Source organism: Gymnoscopelus microlampas, assembly GCF_963454915.1.
Source record: "Gymnoscopelus microlampas genome assembly, chromosome: 1".
Taxonomy (NCBI): Eukaryota; Metazoa; Chordata; class Actinopteri; order Myctophiformes; family Myctophidae; genus Gymnoscopelus; species Gymnoscopelus microlampas.
Genome location: NC_139962.1, coordinates 26,921,151 through 26,944,566, shown reverse-complemented (window position 1 = coordinate 26,944,566; position 23,416 = coordinate 26,921,151). Strand labels below are relative to the sequence as shown.

The window sequence follows — 23,416 nt, the reverse complement described above, 5'->3', positions numbered from 1 at the left end:
GGCCATATGGTAGATGGTCATGAAAAACGATCAAAAAATAATTCTCACAATCTTTCGTCCAAAGGTGGCGCTATAGCACTCAATTGAAAATGCCAACTTTGACCAGGTACAATTCATGCCCTGTTTGACCTACAGCCATGAAACTTGGATACACATATGCGTCTCCTCATGCTTAACAACTTTCACACTCTGACTTTTGACCTCTGACCTTTAGATCTCCCACCATTTTGAATTATATGAAAAACAGTCATTGGCTCCTAACTTCTGCATTTTTTCACTTATGGAAAATCCGTTGGAAATTTTTGTAGAAAGTGGTCCAACGTTCAAGTACGAAACGTTTCGTGCAGATTGCTCAAAAATCCCAGGAGGAGATAGATTTTAACTATTACAGTTTTATGAAAATTATTCATCTGTGCCTAAAACATACATGCAGACTCACATTTCTTTGAAACTTGGCAGAAATGTACAGGGTCATTCCAAATATCACTGAAACCAATCTCACTCCAATTGGCCAAAAGGGGGCGCTATAGCAATTTTTTGAAAAGGCAGACTTTAAACAGGCATAAGTCATGCCTCGTTTGGCCGAAAGTCGTGAAACTTGCTTACACATGTGCCTTGACTCATGAGGAACACATCTATCTCTTTGACCAGTAAGCTCCGCCCTTAGATTGTCCGCAATTTTGAGCAGTTTGAAAAACACTTAAACCCAGGATTTTTCAGCTATTTGCGTGAAACTGTATCATCTGTGTGATCTCCTTTTTCACAGTTACTTATCTGTTGGGCCAATGGCGTCTCCCTTAAATGAAGGCCTCACAATCTCAGGGTCGCCAGTTCAAGCCTCACTTGATGCAGACTTAATTTAAGTTGAATTGCAAACAACATGACTGTATCATTGAATACATGTGCAACTGTTAAAGGTAATGATGAAATGCTTCTTGGAGAGAGTATGTTTTTTTAATGTATGACAAACTTCATTGTGAAAATAACCGATCTACAATCTCAAAACTTTTCAGATAGCAACATGTTTCTGAGCTTGTAGATCGGCTGCTTTAACTGGTTCACTTTTATCTTCAACAGATGACCTCAGCCTGGACAAAGCTATAGCCCTATAGGTAGTGTCTCAGCCTGTGAATCCAAAGGTCGAGAGTTTGATTCCTGTCAATGGCAATAGGTTGAGATGTTAATGGGTGAGGTTTTTCACCTGGGATTGCCCCCCCTGCGTCCTATATATGACCACCTCAGCTGGGTTGGGCTGAAAAGAATATTCGCCTGTTGGAATCATTTGCTTTGTCTCAATTTCAATCTATTCCCTTTCCATGTCTTATTGTGCTATTATTGCACTTTGCTTTTTGTCTGTCTGTGGGTGGGTCATTCCACTTTTCAATTGCATTGCACAAAACATAACTGCATCAAATAATGCATGTGCAATTGTTAAAGATAACATGAAATGCTAATTTGAGAGTATTTCATGTTAAAGATAACATGAAATGCTTATTCAAAAGTATTGTTGTCAAAACTCTCTCTCTCTTCAATCTATTCCGTTTCCATGTCTCTCTCTCTCTCTATTCACTGGCCCCGTATTATCGCTGCTTGCAGCTATATTACGAATTGTTTTTCGCTCCCTCTCAATTCAAGGCTAATCTTAGTTCTGGCTGAACCGTGCAGTCGCTTTTTACGAAACTCGGCCATATGGTAGATGGTCATGAAAAACGATCAAGAAATAATTCTCACAATCTTTCGTCCAAAGGTGGCGCTATAGCACTCAATTGAAAATGCCAACTTTGAACAGGTACAACTCATGCCCTGTTTGACCTACAGCCATGAAACTTGGATACACATATGCGTCTCCTCATGCTGAACAACTTTCACCCTCTGACTTTTGACCTCTGACCTTTAGATCTCCCACCATTTTGAATTATATGTAAAACAGTCATTGGCTCCTAACTTCTGCATTTTTTCACTTATGGAAAATCCGTAGGAATTTTTTGTAGGCAGTGGTCCAAAGTTCAAGTGTTAAACGTTTCGTGCAGATTGTTCAAAAATCCCAGGAGGAGATAGATTTTAACTATTACAGTTTTATGAAAATTATTCATCTGTGCCTAAAACATACATGCAGACTCACATTTCTTTGAAACGTTGCAGTAATGTAGAGAGTCATTCCAAATATCACTGAAACCAATCTCACTCCAATTGGCCAAAGGGGGGCGCTATAGCAATTTTTTGAAAATGCAAACTTTAAACAGGCAAAAGTCATGCCTCGTTTGGCCGAAAGTCGTGAAACTTGCTTACACTTGTGCCTTGACTCATGAGGAACACATCTATCGCTTTGACCAGTAAGCTCCGCCCTTAGATTGTCCGCAATTTTGAGCAGTTTGAAAAACACTTAAACCCAGGATTTTTCAGCTATTTGCGTGAAACTGTATCATCTGTGTGGTCTCCTTTTTCACAGTTCCTTGTCTGTTGGTCCAAAGGCGTCTCCCTTAAATGAGTGCCTCACAATCTCAAGGTCGCCAGTTCAAGCCTCACTTGATGCAGACTTCATTTAAGTTGAATTGCAAACAACATGACTGTATCAATGAATACATGTGCAAATGGTAAAGATAACCTGAAATGCTTATTTGAGAGTACGCTTTTTCAATGTATGACATACTTCATTCTGAAAATAGCCGATCTACAATCTCAAAACTTTTCAGATAGCAACGTGTTTCTGAGCTTGTAGATCAGCTGCTTTCACTGTTTTCGGTTGCGAGGAGACATACAATTTCTCTATTGGTAAATGGTTTGTGAACGAGTGATCTTAGTGTTGGCTTGGTTCATGACAGAAGGCAAGAGTTTATGATCTTCAACAGACAACATCAGCCTGGACTCAAAGCTATAGCACTATAGGTAATGTTGAAGCCTATTAGTCCGAAGGTTGAGAATTCGATTCCTGTCAATGGCAATAGGTTGAGATGTCCAATCAATCCATTCTGTTTCCATCTCTCTCTCTCTCATCAATCTATTCCGTTTCCGTGTCTCTTTTCAATCTATTCCGTTTCCATGTCTCTCTCTCTCTCTCTCACTCTCTCTCTCTCTCTCTCTCTCTCTCTCTCTTTGTCTCTCTCTGTCTCTTTCCCTCCCTCTCTCTCCAGTTTCCATCTCTCTCTCTCTCTCTCTCTCTCTCTCTCTCTCTCTCTCTCTCTCTCTCTCTCTCTCTCTCTCTCTCTCTGTCTCTTTCCCTCCCTCTCTCTCCAGTTTCCATGTCTGTCTGTCTCTCTCTCACTGGCCCCGTATTATCGCTGCTTGCAGCTATATTTTGTTTTTGTTTTTTTGCAAGCTGGTGACTTTCACTTTCAATTTCAATATTAATGTTTTACTTTTGACCCCACTGCATTTCTAGGAAGGGACTCTTGGAACCGAAACATACAAAAATATATTATGAATTAATCACTTAAGCCCTATTTGCTGTGGCACAATTATTATTTTTTTAATTTCTGAACATTTTGAAAATGTACTTGATAATTTGTACTTTTGTGGTTAAGTGGTTAAGTCTGTGTGGGATAGAGGATGGATGATTTAAGCCAGTGCTTCTCAAAGTGGGGTCCGCAAAATTACTTACATCATCCTTCCTGTCATTTCTATAATCCTATAGAAACCACAGATTAATGCTTTCTCTATAGGAAAGACATTGTTTGCTTTGAAAATATGAAAAATCCCATAAGATATTACTCACTTGAGAGATTCATAATGTCACACGGTGAGAATGTTGCTTTTATTAAATTACATTTTAATTAATTAAATGTTCTTTTAGAGCAGTACACACCTTGTTTTCCTGACCTGTGCTGTTTTTTATTGATCAAGTGAACATTAAAATATTTGATTCAAAAAGCTAATGGTAAGCTGATGCATTATCATTATCATATGCATTAGTAGCCATCCATTTTTATTGTGTTTACTTTGATCAGTTGTATGGACCTATAGGGTATTGTATCTTTTTTTGCATGGATGGAAGACAAGTACATGGCATTTAAAAGGTCGTACTTTTAAATGGAGCTCCATAGTTTTGCTTCCAAGTTGGAAAGCTGAAAACCCTCACTCCATTGGTGAGCTGTTTGTTATTCCGGTGGTGAGAGTGGTTATGGCAGTTGATAATACTGCAAGACTGCACCATTGTTGGATAACAATAAGATAGAAAGTTGAATCAGAGGATAAACACCACCGCAATGTCCACAATACGTCCTACCAACTGTGGTTGCTCGACAACAAGAATGTCACATGTCATGTGTGACACTCAAAACTGTGAATGCTACCACATGCCGCTGTCCCTGACATCAGGATGCTCTTAACATAGAAATAGTCACAAAAACCTTTTCGACAAGAGTCACTTGGCAAAAATGTTTTTCTTTTCTTTTTTCCCCCTCCCCTTTGTCGTTCTGCCAGTTCCCCTTGAAAAAATGAACTACACTACATGAGGTAATTCTGTGCCCCCTGGGACAGTGTTTCATCATCAGTGTGCTGCAAATTCCCGCTTCATCAATGGGGGAGTGGTGCAGCTGCAGCAGATGCTTTTTGGCACCGATTTAGCGCTACTTCAGCAGCCTCCCGGACAGTAATTCGCCGCCGTTACTTTGAATAGTCCAGTCGTCTTATACACAAATCTTCTCTTCTGGGGGTTCCTGGCACAAAACATTTTCAGATGGGGGGGTCCGTGGCCAAATTCATATCAATTTATGGGGTCCTTGACAAGAACAAGTTTGAGAACCACCGCCCTAAAGCCTAAAGCCTGTGCATTAAGCCGGGCCTGAGTAGAGCCACACATTCTACACAGTATGTCTTTGTGTCCAAATACACTTCTAGAGGCAACTGTGTATTGCATATGTTGTGAATGTTTATCAGGCCAATGAACTGCTTATCTGTATGACCACCCAGTCCTCTTTATAACACTTCTTGATTATGATCATAGGCCAGGCCACGTCATAATGCAAACTTGACAACATCCTTAAAAGTGAATCAACTTTTGGGTCCCAATCTGATCAAATTCTTTTCAGGACATTTGACAGTGAAAAGGTGATGTCACACATGGTCTTATACTCATGGAGCCATGATGTGTGTTCATTCCTCCAATCTTCTGTCTCTCATGGCGTGTCCCCATTTAAGACAGCGTGCTTACCCTATTTCAGTCCCGGTGGATGCTCTCTACTTCAGCCCATTTCCCATATCTAAAGAAAATGTAAATCTGACGTGCCACTCAAAGACTAGTCTTCCATCTCATGAAGCGAGTGTTGTCTTGTGTGTGGCTGATCTTGTCCCACAGGAGGCGGCCTCCGCGTCCACGCCGCCGGCTGGTGAACCAGCCATCGATGTTGACGACCTGGAAGAATTCTCACTGCGCCCCGCGCCCCAGGGGATCCGAGTGAAGTGCAGAATCACTCGGGACAAGAAGGGTATGGACAGAGGCATCTACCCCACCTACTACCTCCACCTGGAGAGAGAAGATGGCAAGAAGGTGAGAGTAGGGTCAGTTGGTGGTAGTGGTGTAAAGTAACTAAGTACATTTACTTAAAGCGGCACTATGTAACTTTATCTATATAGCATATTATGTCCTACAAAATTATAAAGTTAAATTTGGAAGCAATAGTAAACACCCTTCCACATCTTTATAGACTAAGGGGGGTTGCTGCTAGGGGCTCATCTGTATTACTATGTACTGACAATGAGGCTCATCCTGGATTCAAGCTCTAGTGTCACACAGTTAGGAACGTCACACACATAAGAGGATTCCCTATTTATCGATTGTTTCACCTGGGGACCGCCTGCCCATTACATACTCCGCCTTTATTATGATGTACGTTATCGTTTGGACAGTGGGCAGCATGCCAGCAGACCTACAAGCTTACACAACGTGTAGCGATGCGTTGTGAGCTTGTAGATCTACTAATAATTCTAGCACCAGTCCTACCTGCTTGTGATTAGCTGAATTCAGGAAGGGGACCGTCCCTTCCTAATAAAAGGCAGAAGTCACACCAAGGCTGAACTGCCAGTCAAAGGGTGGTCGTTGGTCTGAATTCGTTCCCCCCCCACTTAAAAAATTCCATCTCTGCCCTTGAAACAAACAAATAAACATTTGTTTGACATTTGAACGTGCTCTGCGCAGTGCACGAGCAGACAGGTACGGGCATGGAGCTCACCGAAGCACCATTCACCGCTAGTTCCTGCAAAGCCACGCCCATTCAGACAAAAGACTCAAACCAAGGTCAAACATTGATCTCACGTCACTAGCACGACTGAGCAGGGACACAGATAATATTGGGTAATGAAGGTAAAGACGTTGGATGCCATGTTATTTGTATCCTAAGTGGCTGCTGATACCCAACATTACATAGTGTGGCTTTAAGTACAATGTACTCTTATTTTACTGGAGTATTTTCATTTGTTAAACTTTGGACCACTACATCTCAGAGACAAATATTGTACTTTTTACTGCATAATAATTATTTGACAGCTTTAGTTACTAGTTTCTTTGCAGATTTTGATGATTAATAATGAAATCAAATTGAATTAATCAAAAGATCTTCAAGTTCACAAGGCGTCATAATGCGACGTGTTCTGAGTTTGTAGATTGGCTATTTTCGAATATAAGAATTATATAAAATAGGGTTTACATTTTTAAATCGTTTTTGCCCAAAAACATAATATATATGATTCTGAAATGGGCATTCTGCATAATGAGCACTTTTGATGCTAATACTTTTGTACTTTGACTTTTACACTGAATGATTTTCAGACAGATGACAATAGTCATATTATTATCAGTGCTATACATTCAATACAGCATGCTGTTTTTAAAACTCTTTTAAAAATATGAACCTTTCTGTACTTCACTTACCTTCAAGCTTGCTTCTTTTGAAGTATGTTGATAATATTACTGCTATTGTATTATGGTGTGAATAGATTTAACCTTTGTATTCTCTGTGTATTTGAAATTGGATCATCGTGTCCTCTTGGTACTGTGGCCAGTCTTTGTTATGTTCTCTAGCATCAGATTATATAAACATAAAACATATTTCTGCTGGGCAGAAACCTTTTATCTCCATATTTCATCTTTTTATCATATATCTCTTCATAAATTGATGCCCTATTTTATATTGCGTGGTGTCAGTGTGACAAATGTCATGCAGAATTGCAAAATAGCCCATTTCAAGGTCGCAGTGTGATGCGTTGTGTGCTTGTAGATCTATTTTGGAAAGATTTTGAAAAAAAATTGACACATTTTGGAAACATTTGGCCTAATGACATCCACAAAATATGAACGCAAGGTTGAACGTGGTTAAGTCGGTCTGTGGCTTTTATAATTATTTAACCAATGAAAAAGTATTAACAAGAGCTTGTGACTGAAGGATAACTGAATTGGATCCATTGGAACACACGTTCTTATTACATTTCCTGGAAAGCAGTGGTTTTGGACACGGTTTCTGTCTGACAGTGACAATCAATATACACATTTGTGTGTGTGTGTGTGTGTTCCTGGCCCTGTAACATGAATGAGCCATTGTTTAGTAACCCTCCCCCTATAAATAGCCAGGACACAGGTGTGTGGTTTGCCAAAATGCTTCTATTTTTTTGGGTAGCTTTTGCTTTGTATAGCTCCATGCATGCACATTCCTTTTCTTAGTAGTACCAGTACCATTGTGCAAGCATTTTTCTGTTTCTCTTCTATATGTCTTGCTTAGACACCTGACTGGTATTCATGATCGTTTGGACTTTTTAGAGTGCAAACATTTTATTCTCTAAGTTGTTTCAATTTTTATTTTCCATGGAAATAATTATCTGATTTCTTGATAATGATTATGAATAGTTAACAGAAATCAGATACCTCTGACAGGAGTTAAATCAAATATTTCTGACAAGACATCGTAAGTGCTTTGTCAAGCTGTGTGCAGCTGCCTGAAACAACATTGCACAGGCTTACATTTGGTGGCTGCCTGGGGCTTATTGGTGATGCTGATTTGTTGTTATATACTAATTGGATTCCTGGATTGCCATAGGTGTTCCTGTTGGCTGGGAGGAAGAGAAAAAAGAGTAAAACATCTAATTATCTCATCTCCATCGATCCCACGGATCTGTCTCGAGGTGGAGAGAGCTTCATCGGCAAGCTGAGGTAATGCCGCATGACTTCTGTTCTCATTTGATGACATTTGAGGACAAGCTTTGCTGTCTAGCAAGATGAACAGAAAGCAACTGAATTATTTATTATATTATTTATATTTCCTTTGTTCTCCACGTGGTATCCCTAGACACATGTTGTTTTGCACTAGTAGAAGACTTGCAGATGGCAAAATCTGATAAAAGTGTTGTTTGTATTTTAAAAAAGTATAGTTTTTTTTGGTTTATTTTGTTCATTGCTCTTCTGTAATTTGTTTTGCTAATTGCCAGGTTTTAAGGGATGTTGGTCCCATACAAATATGCTGTGTGTGAGGTGAAAATTACACACAATTCTAAGACCAAGCAAGTCAGGACTCTTGCTTGCTCTGCAGGATGGAAAACTGTCACATATCACACACCACTTATATATGCATGCAGTATATATGCATGCAGTCTTTTTTTAATTGATTTAACAGTTTGTTTTATTTATTATAATTGTTTCAGACACAGCATTCAATGTTGCTTTAAGTTCCTGTTGTGAAGCATTTTCGACTCAGAATCTTCCGCTTTACATAGAACGTATTTTGATTTTTTACGCGGCCAGGCTCTGCAAAGCAAGGCTCGGCATTATTCTGCTTTTGTATCACTTTGACCAGTAAGCTCCGCCCTTAGATTTTCCACAATTTTGAGCAGTTTGAAAAACACTTCTTTTTGGCAGTTCTGGCTTAACCGTGCATACGCTTTTTATGAAACTCGGCCATATGGTAGATGGTCATGAAAAACTATCAAGAAATTATTCTCACACTCATTCGTCAAAGGCTGGCGCTATAGCACTCAATTGAGAGTGCCAACTTTGAACAGGTACAACTCATTCCCTGTTTGACCTACAGCCATGAAACTTTGATACACATATGCATCTCTTCATGCCCGACAACTTTCATGGTCTGACTTTTGACCTCTGACCTTTAGATCTCCCACCATTTTGAATTATCATAGTGTTTCTTGAGGTTAGGGGTAGGTTACTGAGGTTAGAGTTAGTGAGGTTTTAAAATGCCCATTTGTTAATTGCATGGTCTTCTTTCTCTCAAGTTCAGTCTTCTATGTTTCTATGGCTTACTCTGCATATTACTTATCATTGCTTCTTTCTTTTTTCTTTCTGCATTCACTGGCCCCGTATCATTGCTGCTTGCAGCTATATATATATTTTTTTTAAATAATTTTTATACCGCGTTTTTTGTAACCTATATTGCAGCTATATTTTTGTACTTATTATACTAATTTATAGTAATACAAATAATATATAATAATAATACAAATACTGATCATAATATTATTATTATTTATATCCATCTATTCATCCGGAATATGTGTGTGTGTCTGTCCTTTATGCCCATATAATTGCCCATAATTTGACATCATAGAACGGGTACTGCACTGAGTACCGAGTACAAAACGGTTGCTGACGTCATAGTTTGCCGATGTTATTGTACACCTTCTCCAGTTTGTGCGCTGACGTCACCATATATGGGCATGAGATGTCAGACTCAACAGATGCTGTTGCCTAACAACGTCAATTTGCACTGACATCCCTCCCACCTCTCTCTCTTTCTCTTGCTGTTTCTTTCGCTATTTGAGCTCTCACAACTTTAAAGACATAATATATTATTAGACTTTGCTTCAGACGCTGCATTCATTGTTGCATTAAGTTCCTTCCTGTTATAAACCATTTTACACTCTCAATCTGCCACTTCTTCCTGTTAGAACATGATTTAAATTGCACTGTGCATGATGATGACTATGAGATCTGGAGAGCTGCTTGTAAAGGTCTTTTCCATTAGACCCCCACTGGTCTCATGTGAATAGAGCTTGAGACAGAAATAACCTCTGTGTCCGCTTAGGAAGAAGAATGGATTCTGCGTTGCATTCTCTGTGATTTTTGATTATCACACCATTTGGGCATTGAATACAAGAGGGTAATTAGTTTAATCACTTCTGACCCATTGTTGAGGAAGGAGCACCTGCAATTACATACACATTTGATAAAAGCTGTATATTTTTTGGTGAGTGACGTCGTTGTTGTGCAGCAAAGTACTGTATGAATTAGGCTTACTAGACCATACCCGTAGGGGGATATGAGCACCCAAAGTGTGCAGTTTGGCTTATGCGCTGTGAACAGACAGTTTATCGGGGATGGAAAGTGAGTTTGTACTCTGTAGTGTGTACACACACGCACATCCCGTCGTGGAGGCACAGAACACACACACAAACACATACATTCTGACACGTGCCTCCCCAACGTGCATGCGCACGTGCGTGTCTACGCATACACGGCCGTGGACCCAAGTTGTGGTGCGATCATCTCCCCCCCCCCCCCACCCACACACACACACACACTCACACACACACTCACACACACACACACCACGGAGCCGCGACGCAGAATGGAATGTGGCTCCCTGGCGTTGCCATGTTCGCCTATTGTAAGCGGTTTAGGGCCAATATTGGTGGTAGTGTGTTTTTGGAGTTGGTTGTGAAAGTGCAGGTGGGTGTGGGGACGCGTTGTGAGCTTGTAGATCGGCTGTTTTCCAAGAGGCAATGTATATGTGTGAAGGCGCTTCGTTTGGCCTTCTTTTCATAGACCTTGTTGCTTGTAGGGCTCGCTTCGTTTGGCCTTGTTTTCATAGACCTTGCTGCTTGTTTGTCGCGCGAAACCTGGCAACCCTGCGCAGCGTGATCCCCCATTGTTTTACACATAAGCACTAACAAGAAGCTGAGATGTGATGAAATATGAAAAACGGACTTCGCAGTTAAGTTCAGATGGTAATGGTCAATGGCTGTGTGCAAAATGAAAGCAATTGCTCCAGCCACTGAGGAGAACCGGGCAGCTTCACCATGAGACCACTACAAACAAACAGAGGTTAGTCAAATTATAGGAGGATAGGAGGATGGCAGAAGAGCAGGGCGATACAGAAGGGGCCGTTCTGTATCTGCACATTTGAATTACATGTGTTAAATGTGTGTGTAAGTAGCACTGGGAATTAACAGCTCCCAATGCTACTTACTAGGTACTATACTTAAAATGTCAGGAGCCTATCTCCTCCAGTTTCCTCAACCCATTAAGACCTGAGGCAGATTCCACAAATGCCTTCTAAACCAGTAGTTCCCACACTTTCAAGATTTTTATTTAAATGTTAAAAAATAGCAGATGTACAAGCTTGCAGCTATTTTTGAATAGCCAACACAAAAATATCTAAAATGACTCGGAAGCTCTCTCGATTTTAATGGGTTAATGTTTGACAGCTTGATGTAAAAGTACACGTGTGTGTGTGTGTGTGTGTGTGTGTGTGTGTGTGTGTGTGTGTGTGTGTGTGTGTGTGTGTGTGTGTGTGTGTGTGTGTGTGTGTGTGTGTGTGTGTGTGTGTGTGTGTGTGTGTGTGTGTTGCGGAACTTTAAGTACATGGCGTACACAAAGTTCACATTATTGTCAAAGCAGTTGAGTGGTTAATGGAACCTGCCTTATGAATTTCAAGCCATAAATATGAATTCGTTATTTTGCAAAATGACAACATTGGTACTTGGTGGTCTAGGAATCTTCAAAATCGGCATCGGACCCACCCAAAAATCTGGCATCGGTCCGGCTGGAAATAGTAATTATCAAGATCAAGGACAATCATTGACCTGGTAAACTGCAGCCATGCAAAAAATGTAGAATACAAAAAATACAAAATTACAATCTTAAATGGAAAGTATCAGTCCAATTACCTGTTCGCATTGTTTTAAAAAAAGCCACTATTGTGATTATGGCAATTTACTAAATGTTGCCCATTCTGAATTAGTGTTACCATTTGTTTCATGAATATATGAATGACCAAAACATTATTTAAAATCCAGATTACAGTGCATGTTTAAATTCAACAACTTATGTTCCCTCTTGCAAAAGGTGTAGGGTTTTATGGTTTAGTTTATTTTGTAGAGATTTAGGTAAAGGAGGGGACAATGTTGCATGAGATGATGTACCACAAAGACACATGGCTAGAGTTAACCCGTTCAGTCTGGGAACGCATCTGTGTCATTTTAGATTTCTTTGGCTATTCAAAAATAGCAGATATAGTACGAGCTCATGGCGTGGCACCGAGTGACGCACTATGAGCTTGTAGATCTGCTATTTTAGAAAAATCATGAAAATGTGTGCAAATCCTTGAATATATATTTTTTAAAGCGAACATTTGTAACCCAAATCTTTGCTTCTGGGGGGGTCCCTGGAACAAAACATTTTGAGATTGGGGGTCCGCGGCCAAATACATATCTAAAAATGTTTTCTAAATCCATAACAGTATGTTGCTATATCAGTGGTGCTCCAACTTTTCCATGTCAAGGACCCCCAAAATGTTATTTGGCCGCGGACCCCCATCTCAAAATATGCTGTTTCAGGGACCCCCAGAAGCACAGTTAAAAACGTTCACTTAAAACATAAATATATATTCAAAGATTTGCACATATTTTCCACGATAAAAAAAATCTGCAAGCTCATAGGCACTCGGGGCCGCGCTATGAGCTTGTATATCTGCTATTTTTTAATAGCCAAAGAAATGTTAAAATGACACAGATGGATTAAGATAACGTTGCTGTTGGGATGAAAACCTCATATGTCCAAAACTGTGACTTTCCAGGAAATGGAGGGAAAAAATAACCTGTATTCCAATGGATCCATTGTAGTTCTTATTTAGTCACAAGCTTGTGTTAATACTTTTCATTGGTTTGACATTTATTAAATCCACAGACAGACTTAAAGGTTACTTATATATATATATATAAATATATACAGCAGTTTCGAGCCGCGTTTGGAGCTTGCAGACCTGCTACTTTAGATACTTTTGTGTGACACTGTAGTATATATATTTTTTTACCTCAATTACACCCCAAAACACTGAACTGGAGTTTCTGTGGTCTGAGGTTTTCTGAATAATTAGGCTCAGAAAAGTGCTGTGATTGGCCCGTTCGTGGACTTAAACCAGCATGTTATGAAACCTTTAACCACTTCCATTTGTAGAACGGCAATTTTTTTGCTACTTTTGTGTGACACTGTAGTATGATGAAGTTGGGCATTGATTCATAAAAATGTTAAAAACGTAATAAAGATGAAATATGGACATACAGGTTAAATTCTGACCGACGGCAACGATAACATATTTGATTATAGAGAAGTTTACTTAACATGCATTGCCATGCATTTCAATGATCCGCCACCAACTTGTGCAAGAAAGCATTATTTTTAGTTTCATTACACCTCATTGTCTCTGTCGGTTGGAAACCTCACATGTCCAAAGCTGTTACTTTTTCAGGATTCAAATTCCAAAAATAGCAAAAGTAGCCTCGAGCCGCGTTTTGAGCATGCAGATCTGCTACTTTAGATACTTTCGTGTGACACTGTAGTATGATCAAGTAGGACATTAAATTAACCAAAAAAAAACACAAAAAGTTAGGATATGCATAAGAGGTTTCTGCCCGACAGCAACGCCATGTACCTGTAGCAGGCTGTGTTCCTTATCAGAGTTTCATGTGAGGTTAGTAAGAAAAAAAGTGACAACGTCACGTCTCATAGATGGAATCTAGTCTTGAAGCCTTGTTCAGACCAGTGTTGATTTTGACAGCAAATTTTGATTTAGTTTTAGTCTTTTGAATAAAATTCCATTTAGTTTTAGTCATATTTTTGTCATCTGAAATGTTTTACTTTAAGTCTAGTTTTAGTCGACTAAATATCATAAGATTATAGTCGACTGAATCTACAGTTGATTTAAGTCGACTATAATGTATTTTGGCGGTGCCTTGATGGCGTCGTAATGGCTGATTTTACACTTGGTTGCATGCTGAAAATAACCGATCTACAAGTTCACAACGTGTCGCAGCGTGACGCGTTGTGAGCTTGTAGATCTGCTATTTTCAGGGCGCAACACCCGAGCGCAACCAAGCATAATATTACTTGTCTTTTAGTTTTACTGGATCTCTTCTCCACTAGTCCCTCACTAACATTTTAGTCTAGTTTTTATTTGTTGACGAAATTGTCAATATATTTAGTCATAGTTTTAGTCATCGTAGCATAGTTTTTCGTCATACTGTAGTTTTGGTCGACGAAATCAACACTGGTTCAGACCATGAGGGCTGAATGAGCCATCAGTGGCTCCATGGACGCCTTGCTGGGGATTTAATCAAACGTGACTGCGTGCGGTCATCATTCATCTTGCTGAGCTGACCAAGCCATTGCTCGATTATCTGCTCAGCTCAAGCCTTTCCCCATCAACCTCCTGTTTGAGTGATGGAGAGGAAATTGCAATTAACTATAACCTTTCAGCTAGTGCTTATCAGAACACTGAAGAGGGCTGTCCAAATTGAAGTCCTGTCCAACTGAAGACCATTATCCAATCAGTGGTATATTGCTGCTATGGGTTTGATTGAAGTAGTAGAGAGTGAGTAAAACCAATGAACATTTACCAGTCTGGCAGTGCATAGTGTTCCATAATGCCTGTGTGCACAGCATATGAGAGAAGATCTTATTGCAACCACATTATGCATTTACAGTACAGTCTACAACTAGGCCTGAGCATCTAAGTAACCTGGTTACTTAGATCCTCCACGAATCCTACGCATCTAAGTAACCTGGTTACTTAGATCATCCACGCATCGTACGCATCTAAGTAACCTGGTTACTTAGATCATCCACTCAGAAACTCCTTTCAGTTCCCCCAACAAACCTCATTACCAAAGGTGACCGGGCATTCTCTGTGGCGTGGCCGCACCTATACTTTGGAATAATCTCCCATTCCACATTGAGGTAAGCCTCACCATTGAGATTTTCAAATCCAAACTGAAGACCCACCTTTTTACTCTTGCGTTTAACACAGTTTAAGGTCATTGTCTGTTTTTGTTTGTTGCTGCTTTGTTGTCTCCGCCAGGCCGAAAGGCATGGCGAGAGAGTATGTTTTGCATCCTGTCCGTCCGTCCGTGTGTCCGTTTGTCCGTGCAATTTCTGTGACATTTATCACTTTTTCCCACTACGCCGAGGAAGAAATGCCACTCTTTTCACATTGGCCTTTTGTAGCGCCACCAGCAGGTCAAATTTGGCACAAAAAAAAATGGAACAAAATGCATCACATCATGAATGCAGTGTCCGTTTGCCGGGAAAGCATAAGAAGAAATGGCACCCTTTTCACATTGGCCTATTATAGCGCCACCAGGAGGCCACAATAACCTACCTAACCTGGCGGAGACTTGTTTGTGTTTTTGTTTTTCTTACTACGTTATATACCTTTATTTTGCTTTGTGAATAGACTACGGTCTATTTTTTGCTCTTGTTTTGGAAAGCACTTTGGGTCAACTGCTGTTGTTTTTAAATGTGCTATATAAATACATTTTACTTGACTTGACTGTAGTTAGTGGCAATTTTCTTTTCTTTTCCAAGATTGCTTTGAATATAGAATAGCGTCTTCTACGTCTAGCTTCCTAGAAATCATTCTTTCCTTCCTTTTTTCTCAGAACGACACTGATTGTGCTGGGGAGTGAAACATGATTAGTGGTGATGATGGTTATTACATATCGCAAGTGATGGCTTGTTACACTAAATGCATTGGTTAGGTTGTTGTTATAAGTGGAGCCGGCATGTTCCATACTACGCTGATTGAAGTACTGTATGAAATTCACTATTCAAGGTTAGGAGCTGAGGGCTACTTTGTGTCTGTCTCTCCCCCGTCTTTCTCTCTCATATTAACCACTCTCAACCCAACCTGGTGTATTTTTGGCATGTCATTATAGGTGAATATTGAAAAAACAAAAAAAACAAAAACAAATGTCAAACAGATTGGCTATTTTAGCTATTTGTCGTATCACTAAGTATATAAGGCTTAAGCAGTTAACCACTGGTCCTTGTTGGTCCATTATGTTGTGTTTCATCACAGGTCTAACCTCATGGGGACCAAATTTACCGTCTACGACAATGGCCTCAATCCTGTGAAGAGCACGACCAGCCTCGAAGCCAGCGACCTACGTCAAGAACTCGCAGCTATTTGCTATGTGAGTGTTAATCTAGCCCTGAGAGTGTACAAATGTACACTATTTTTACACTCCCTTACACTCTTTTGTACACATGCTAAATTGTCACACTATTTTTAAACACACTTTTTTTTCCTTCTCAGAGTTATATTAAGAACCAGCAGGATTATACAATGTACTGCCTGCTGAGTGTGTCATATGGACACCGCTTCCAACATGACTCATTGTCTTTTCACTGTAGGAGACTAATGTCTTAGGCTTCAAGGGACCTCGCAAGATGAGCGTCATCATTCCTGGAATGAACATGGACCATGAGAGGGTGTCCATCCGGCCTCGAAATGTGAGTGTCTTTAAACCTCTACGGCTTCAGTCTTTTACACCAGCGCTTCCCAGCCTGTGGTGCCGGGGCCCACTGGTGGGGCGCGAGGGTATTGCAAGTGGGCCCCCAAATAATTGGTGAAACACTAAGGTTTTAATGATAATATAACATTACTATTAAAAACGTCATACCAATATATATGAACTTGAGTATACTACGCTAGTTTCATTGATTGATTGATCGATTGATTTATCATTCAAATGAAAATGCTCTGAAAATGCAAGGATGCTCTCAAAATGTTCTCAACCAGAGAAGGTTGAGAACCACTGTTTTGCACTATACGGTACGTGCATGTTTGCTCTCTCGCGAGTATCTCAAGATTCAAGATCTAAGATTAGTGTTACAGTATACAAGAGAAAAATGTTTTGTTTTGGCTCATCAACTTTGTAACAACAATAACAAAGCAACAATGCAGAATAACAGCAATAGTAAGAATAAACACTGACGTATACATCATTCATACCACTGGTCATACATTGGTAAACTAATTGCACATTTTGAGGTGCTTGGAGGGGGCACGTCCCCTCCAAATATAAATATAAATATCTATTTACATGTATATCAATTTATACAGTATGTATATTTACATTATGTACATGTTGCATATCGTCGCTGTCGGCCAGAAACCTTGTATCTCCATATTTCAACTTCTTAAGGTTTTCTTTCCCGTAAATTAGCGCTCCACCTCATCATACTACATTGTCACACAAAACTAACAAAAATAGCAGATCTACAAGCTCAAAATGCGTAGCAATGCATTTTTAAAAGTAGCAGTATTGGACATATGAGGTTTCTACGCGACAATGACGATACGTGTGTCTCCTTGTACGGCCCCAGCCCTGCTCTTGAAGAGCGTGCATTAAATTAAATCCTTTTCATGTTCCCTTATCACGCAGGACCATGAGTCATTGCTGGCACGGTGGCAGAACAAGAGCACAGAGAGTGTCATCGAACTCCACAATAAGACCCCCGTATGGAACGACGACACGCAATCTTACGTGCTCAACTTCCATGGCCGGGTCACGCAGGCGTCTGTCAAGAACTTCCAGATCATTCACGACAATGACCGTGAGTTTCCATTGTTCCACTTCTTCTGTTAAATCAAATTAAATCCTTTTTTTCTTTTTTTTTTTTTAATTGCCATATACATTCTGTTCTTTACGATGTCACATAAGAAAGAAAAGCAAATGACTAGAACTCATAGTAATTAGGTTGACTCTGGCCTGGTCAGTCTCAGCGATTCAAATGTTCTTTGCCATTTGTTCCTCAAATGGTTCTTGTCTTCCTTTGTAGCTGACTACATTGTGATGCAGTTTGGCCGTGTGGCAGAAGACGTCTTCACCATGGACTATAACTACCCTATGTGTGCCCTGCAAGCCTTTGCCATTGCTCTCTCTAGCTTTGACAGCAAGTTAGCTTGTGAGTAGCATCCCCACATCCTCCATCTATCAAATACAGTACTTGATCCCAGCATGATGGCCTCTGGAGTACTAGTCCATTTGTCCTCTTGACAAGGGCTGCAGACCTCAGACCCACAAACCAAGATACACCCGGAATGATGGGTTATCTAAAGCACTATTCAAACTTTGTCGCGCGACAGTGTGAGCTTGTAGGTCGGCTATTCTCTGCCGTTCTCGGCACGCAACGCCATCGTGCGACAGAGCATAATTTAGGCTTTAGAATGCTTATGTTTGTGGGTGGATGTTAGCCTGGTAAACCATCCCCCTTCAGGAAATCTCATTTGCATTTAATTTCAGGAATTGGTCTGGCCTGCAGACCTGTATGGGTAATTTGGCTGTGGGCTGGAGCTGGGCGGGAGTAATACCGTTGACTGACAACCCCTTCAGCCAATCAGCAGTTCGTTCCCCTTCAGCCAATCACCAGTTTGTTACAGCACCACCAGAGCAACGTGACACAAGAAGACTTTTGAAAGGGCTGTGCCCAAAATAGGTTGCTTTATTCGGATACATGCGTGTCACTGCCCGCCCCTGCCGGTTCTCTGATTTTTTTTATTTAAATAGGCTCTGTCATGATTAATTGACCACATATATGAAGTTAAACAACTAAATTCTATCCAAACGATATCTTAAAAGTAAATTCTGTGCCTCAAAAAAGAAGTTTGAGAGCGTTTTGAAGTTTTAAAAGAGAGACGAAAACAGCGGACAGAATTCCAATGGCGGCCATTCCATTTCGGTCGGCTCCATTCGGGTTCACTCGGGTTCCACCTGATTGGCCAACCTCCACTGTCAATCTCAGAACAATGAGCGAGGACGCTGATAGTAAAGTTCATGTTATGAACTCCGGAGAAACGCCCAGAAAGACCAATTCCTGAAATCAAATGCAAATGAGATTTCCGGAAGGGGGATGGTTTACCAGGCTAGGTGGATGTGTGTCTCTCTAATTGTTGCGGGAGATAGGCTTGGTCAGTGTAACACAAGCACAAAAGGTATTCCACTCAAAATTAACAAAGTTAATTTGTTTAGCTGTTTTGTTTTTACTTGAAATTATAAAAAAAAAACACAATTCATTTATAAATTATTTGTTCTTAACATTTCTTTATCCATCATTTAAAAACACTAACAATTGCCCAACTTTAGGTTTAAATACTTATTTTCATGTAGTGTTCTCGACAACAACAATTCCTAAACTAAGACTGACTTCTGGGAGGAACATTTACATACATTTCACACCATAATATGTATTTATATTTTCTTATTTATGTATTTATGACATGTCGCTTTTAATTTCTTTCCTGTATCACTTGCACCCGTTTTTATTAGTGTTTGGTGGTCCCTTGGAGCCAGAAGCACATAAACAAATCTCACCTAAACAGGTCAAAAGCATGCCCCTCTATGCTGTGTATCCTTTAACATATTGTATTACACTATCAAACATGAGAATGTACAGTATAGGGTGATGGTGCACTTTACTTTAAAGTCTATGTGGGATGAGATATAGCTGTACATACTTTATTGTGCCTTTGAAGCCTACAGTATGCTTCAACTGTCAATTGAACTGAGATTGAATTTGTCTTTGCTCTTCCTGCTGTGCTATTAGAGATATATATATGTGATTTGATTGGTCAATTCAGTTCTCAAATCCTCCTAATTTCCTCAATAGATGCTGTTTGATTGGCTCCCAAAGCAGCACTTCCGTGAGATAAAAAACTACAGCTACATTATTTGTTATATGATTTGGTAGTATTTTAGTTGATAGCCCAGATATATTCAAATCGACCCTGTTGCACATGATCTAAGTCTGTGTTTTCTTACAGTGTATACAGTCAAATCATCAGTGTTTAATTTATCTATGATTTGTAACAAAGAGAGTGTACAATTGTAACCAAATTATTCCATTTGGTTACATTTTTACACTCAAAGGACGACTTCACCCATTTTCACCTTATCTTCATAGACTGTAAATGGTCCTCACTAATTATAATTAGTTATGGTACATTTTGTGTCTACTTACTCTAGTGGCTGAGAGGAGGGCTGTGGACAGCCTGCCTACCAGTTAACATCGTCAGTAGGCAGGTTTGGTCATTTCAAACAAGATTTCATTTCATTTTTATCTCTTATTAAAGGAAAGAACAATGGCTTCTATCATAGCATACTAACTGTCCACCAATGAGACACAGAGTGAGCAGACGGAAATGTTACCATCTTATAATAAGCATTAGTAAGTAAAGTACCAATTATAAGAACATAAGAACAAGGTTGAAATGGGTTTAAAGTGCTCCTATAAACTGCAATTCAGCTTAATACAATATAACTGAGACAGCTGTGGTGGTTGGAGGTGGTCTTCCTTCTCTCTCTTCTATTCATAGATTTTGACCCTGTGGGTGTAGGATCATGCACTACTGGTTAACAAGGGGTATTGCCTGAAGCTCAAAGTGCAATATCTCTACTGCCCAAGTGGGCATTCTGTCTTAGATCAGTGGTAAAATCTCGGGTAGGACATATTCATTTGTTTTGATTGCAGCTTTAAATTAACACTCATTTTACAGTGTAGTGGTAAGCAAGGGAAGGCGCTCACCCCCAAAATGTATTTTTTTCTATCTGTTACTCACCCTATGAAGCCTTGAATTCATAGAGAATTCTTTGTTTTTGTCGCATTCCTGATCCAATATTCCAAAAAATAATAAAACAAAAAATGCTCCATGAATTCAAGGCTTCATGGGGTGAGTAATTGATTGACTTTAATTAACTACTGGGTGAACTACTCCTTTAAAGGTTCACCCACATTCTCTGAATTGCCCGACTGTGTGACAGCATTCAAGCCAGAAGAATAAAGTTAAACACAGCTGATAATAATCCTCAAAGAATACACAGTAATTGTGTCCATCTGCCACTTCTTTCACTCTATTATACTAACTACTTATTCCACCCATTACTGCTTTCATACTTCACTGATCTGGAGTACGTTATTCATAATACCAGCAGCAGGTTTCTGTACAATGTGGTGTAGGTTTATTGCTGCTCATATTTTTACTCAAAATATTTTTTTTCTCTTTTTACTTGCTTCTTATGGGGCAAAACTCCTTTCTCTATGATACTATTTTGTATTTTATGATTATTAAATGTTAAGAATTTGTTAATGAAGGCAAAGAGCAAAGAACAATCTCCGATATTGCTAATTAATTGTTACTGTGGGTAATGAAGAATTCTTTAATCAAATGTGCTATTCTTGTACTTAATTGTCTTCTAACTATTTTAAATTTCCAAGCAAGTTGATCCTCTTACAGAGAAAGACTGCTTTTTTTCATACACGTGTCTGGGAGCAGGAGGTCCCTTCATTTCATATGTGTTTATAGTGCTTTCATTGTGATGTAAAATGTGTACAATATGTAGTGTTTGTTTACACACTGATTAAATAATTTAAGTGAGTCCAACAAAGCCTCACTTTCATTAGAAAAAATAAAATTATCACCATATAAATGTATCCATTAACTCTGAACCAGTGTTATGACATATCTATATTCGTATTCAAAATCTATTGCAAAAAAAAGTAAAATTCTGGAGATACAATTCATGATCGGCATTCTGTTTTATTTTTATTGATTTGCTGTATACTTAAGTTGTATTAGAATCATAGTATTCTTCACTGTATTTTGATTACAGTAATTCAGCACAAAGGACACCAGCGCCCCTCTGTGGTTAGACTGAAATTTGCAACCCTATTAATGACATCATGATGTGACTGAAATGTTTTGGAAAATAAGATATCATTAGGGTCCCCGCCCTCATAAACAGTATTCTGTATGACACACAGTATGTCATGGGATAAAAACAATGTTGTGGAATTTGGCTTACATACTTTTGTCTTCGTCTATGATTCGACAGACATTGCTGATGGCTTTATTTTGTAACTTGTGCAACTTAACTTTGCAACATTAGGTGATTAAGTTGTACAATGAGGAGATTGTGTGCACATCTTGTACCTGTATTTAGGCCAGGTGCTGGATAAAAAAAAAATCAAAGTGTGGTAAAATATCTGCACAAATATAGCTCCCAAACTATTTTATTTCAAGTGCAACATTTCAACCATGTAGGTCTTCAGGCAATATATATATAAAAAAAAATATACCATACTTTCAATGTAGAATATTATGAAATTCATGACCAATTTGGCTCCAGCTAAAAGGTGTCTCAATGTTTTAAATGAGGGGGAGAAGACCAGTGAGTTAAACAACTTTTATGCAAGGTTTGAAATAGCTGACTTCTCACAGGTTCAAAAGGTGTAGTTACATTACCTGCATCAAACTATCCCAAATTCACCACTGACCAGAATGTAATACAGAGACTGTTCTCATGCACCTGCCTTAGGAAAGCCACTGGACCAGATGGCATTTCTTGCTTTCTGCTGAAATCATGCAGTGAAGAGCTGGCAGAGGCTTACTGTCCTATCTACCAGAAAGTCTTCCACCTTGAAAAACTCTTATTATTCCTGTTCCACAAATTCTGTAAGGAAATTATGGCTACCGCCCAGTTGCTTTGACTTGCAGTAATGTATGTCAAGGGTTTTGCGAAAATCTAACAGAAGTCAGCTGCTCACAAGTTATTTTACATTCACCTACTGTATAATAGGTGTAATAGCTATAGAGGTATGGTAGATGTGGCCATAAGCCATAGTCATGGCTACATTTGATATCTAAGCACAGATGTGTTATGTATGTGTTTTATTTTTAGATTTTAGATCAGTGTTTAATATGGTAAAGCTGCATCTATTAAGAAGTTGAATGACCTTAATGTCCATCCTCTCATTACTAGATAGTAGCCTACCACTCATGACCACTCATAATGATAAGCAATGGCGATTTATTTGACTACTTTTCAGAGATAATTTTTTTTTTTTTTTTCAGAGTTATCATCAGATTCAGCATTTTACACAATGTTGTCGGAGCTTTACATGATAGATAATAAAGCATATGATAGTAATAATAGTAATAATAGTCATAATCATAATCAAAATAAATACCAGGGGAAAATGGTAAAAGTTTTTTTTTAATCGTGTGACATACCACCTTGTCCTGAATGTTAAAAAGACTGAGGCTGTTTGACCACAGGGCAGTGGATTACTGGCCCATTATGTTGTCCATGTTACTGCACTCTGGGAGGAGTTTCATAGTCCCTTGTTGCAGATTAAACAGATTATCGCAGTCAGTGTCAATACAACCTTTTAACAGCAGCAGATAAGTCAAGGAAGAGGCCCGAATGGACATTGGATGATGTTTGTTTTTTAAATTAAAGGGATTTGTATATAGATATTTGCTTTGTGGTCTTCAGCCTGGCCAAGATTATGTTTTCGCCCCTGTCTGTCTGAGAGTTTTTCCTTCTATACTTTCTGTTTATGTATACACACATGTATGTATGT

General features: G+C 39.3%; 1 protein-coding gene across 1 annotated transcript in view; it reads left to right on the top strand.

Moving 5' to 3' along the window:
- The window catches only part of tub (TUB bipartite transcription factor), a gene marked incomplete at its 3' end in the record, with an annotated part of 51,478 nt that extends 33,508 nt beyond the window's left edge, over nt 1-17,970 (top strand). Inside the window, exons 7-12 of the mRNA XM_084057704.1 lie at nt 5,294-5,485; nt 8,025-8,137; nt 16,071-16,185; nt 16,406-16,504; nt 17,440-17,611; nt 17,837-17,970. Coding sequence (XP_083913830.1) covers nt 5,294-5,485; nt 8,025-8,137; nt 16,071-16,185; nt 16,406-16,504; nt 17,440-17,611; nt 17,837-17,970 — 825 coding nt within the window. The remainder of the gene's footprint in view (nt 1-5,293; nt 5,486-8,024; nt 8,138-16,070; nt 16,186-16,405; nt 16,505-17,439; nt 17,612-17,836) is intronic.
- Nucleotides 17,971-23,416: the final 5,446 nt, after the last annotated feature.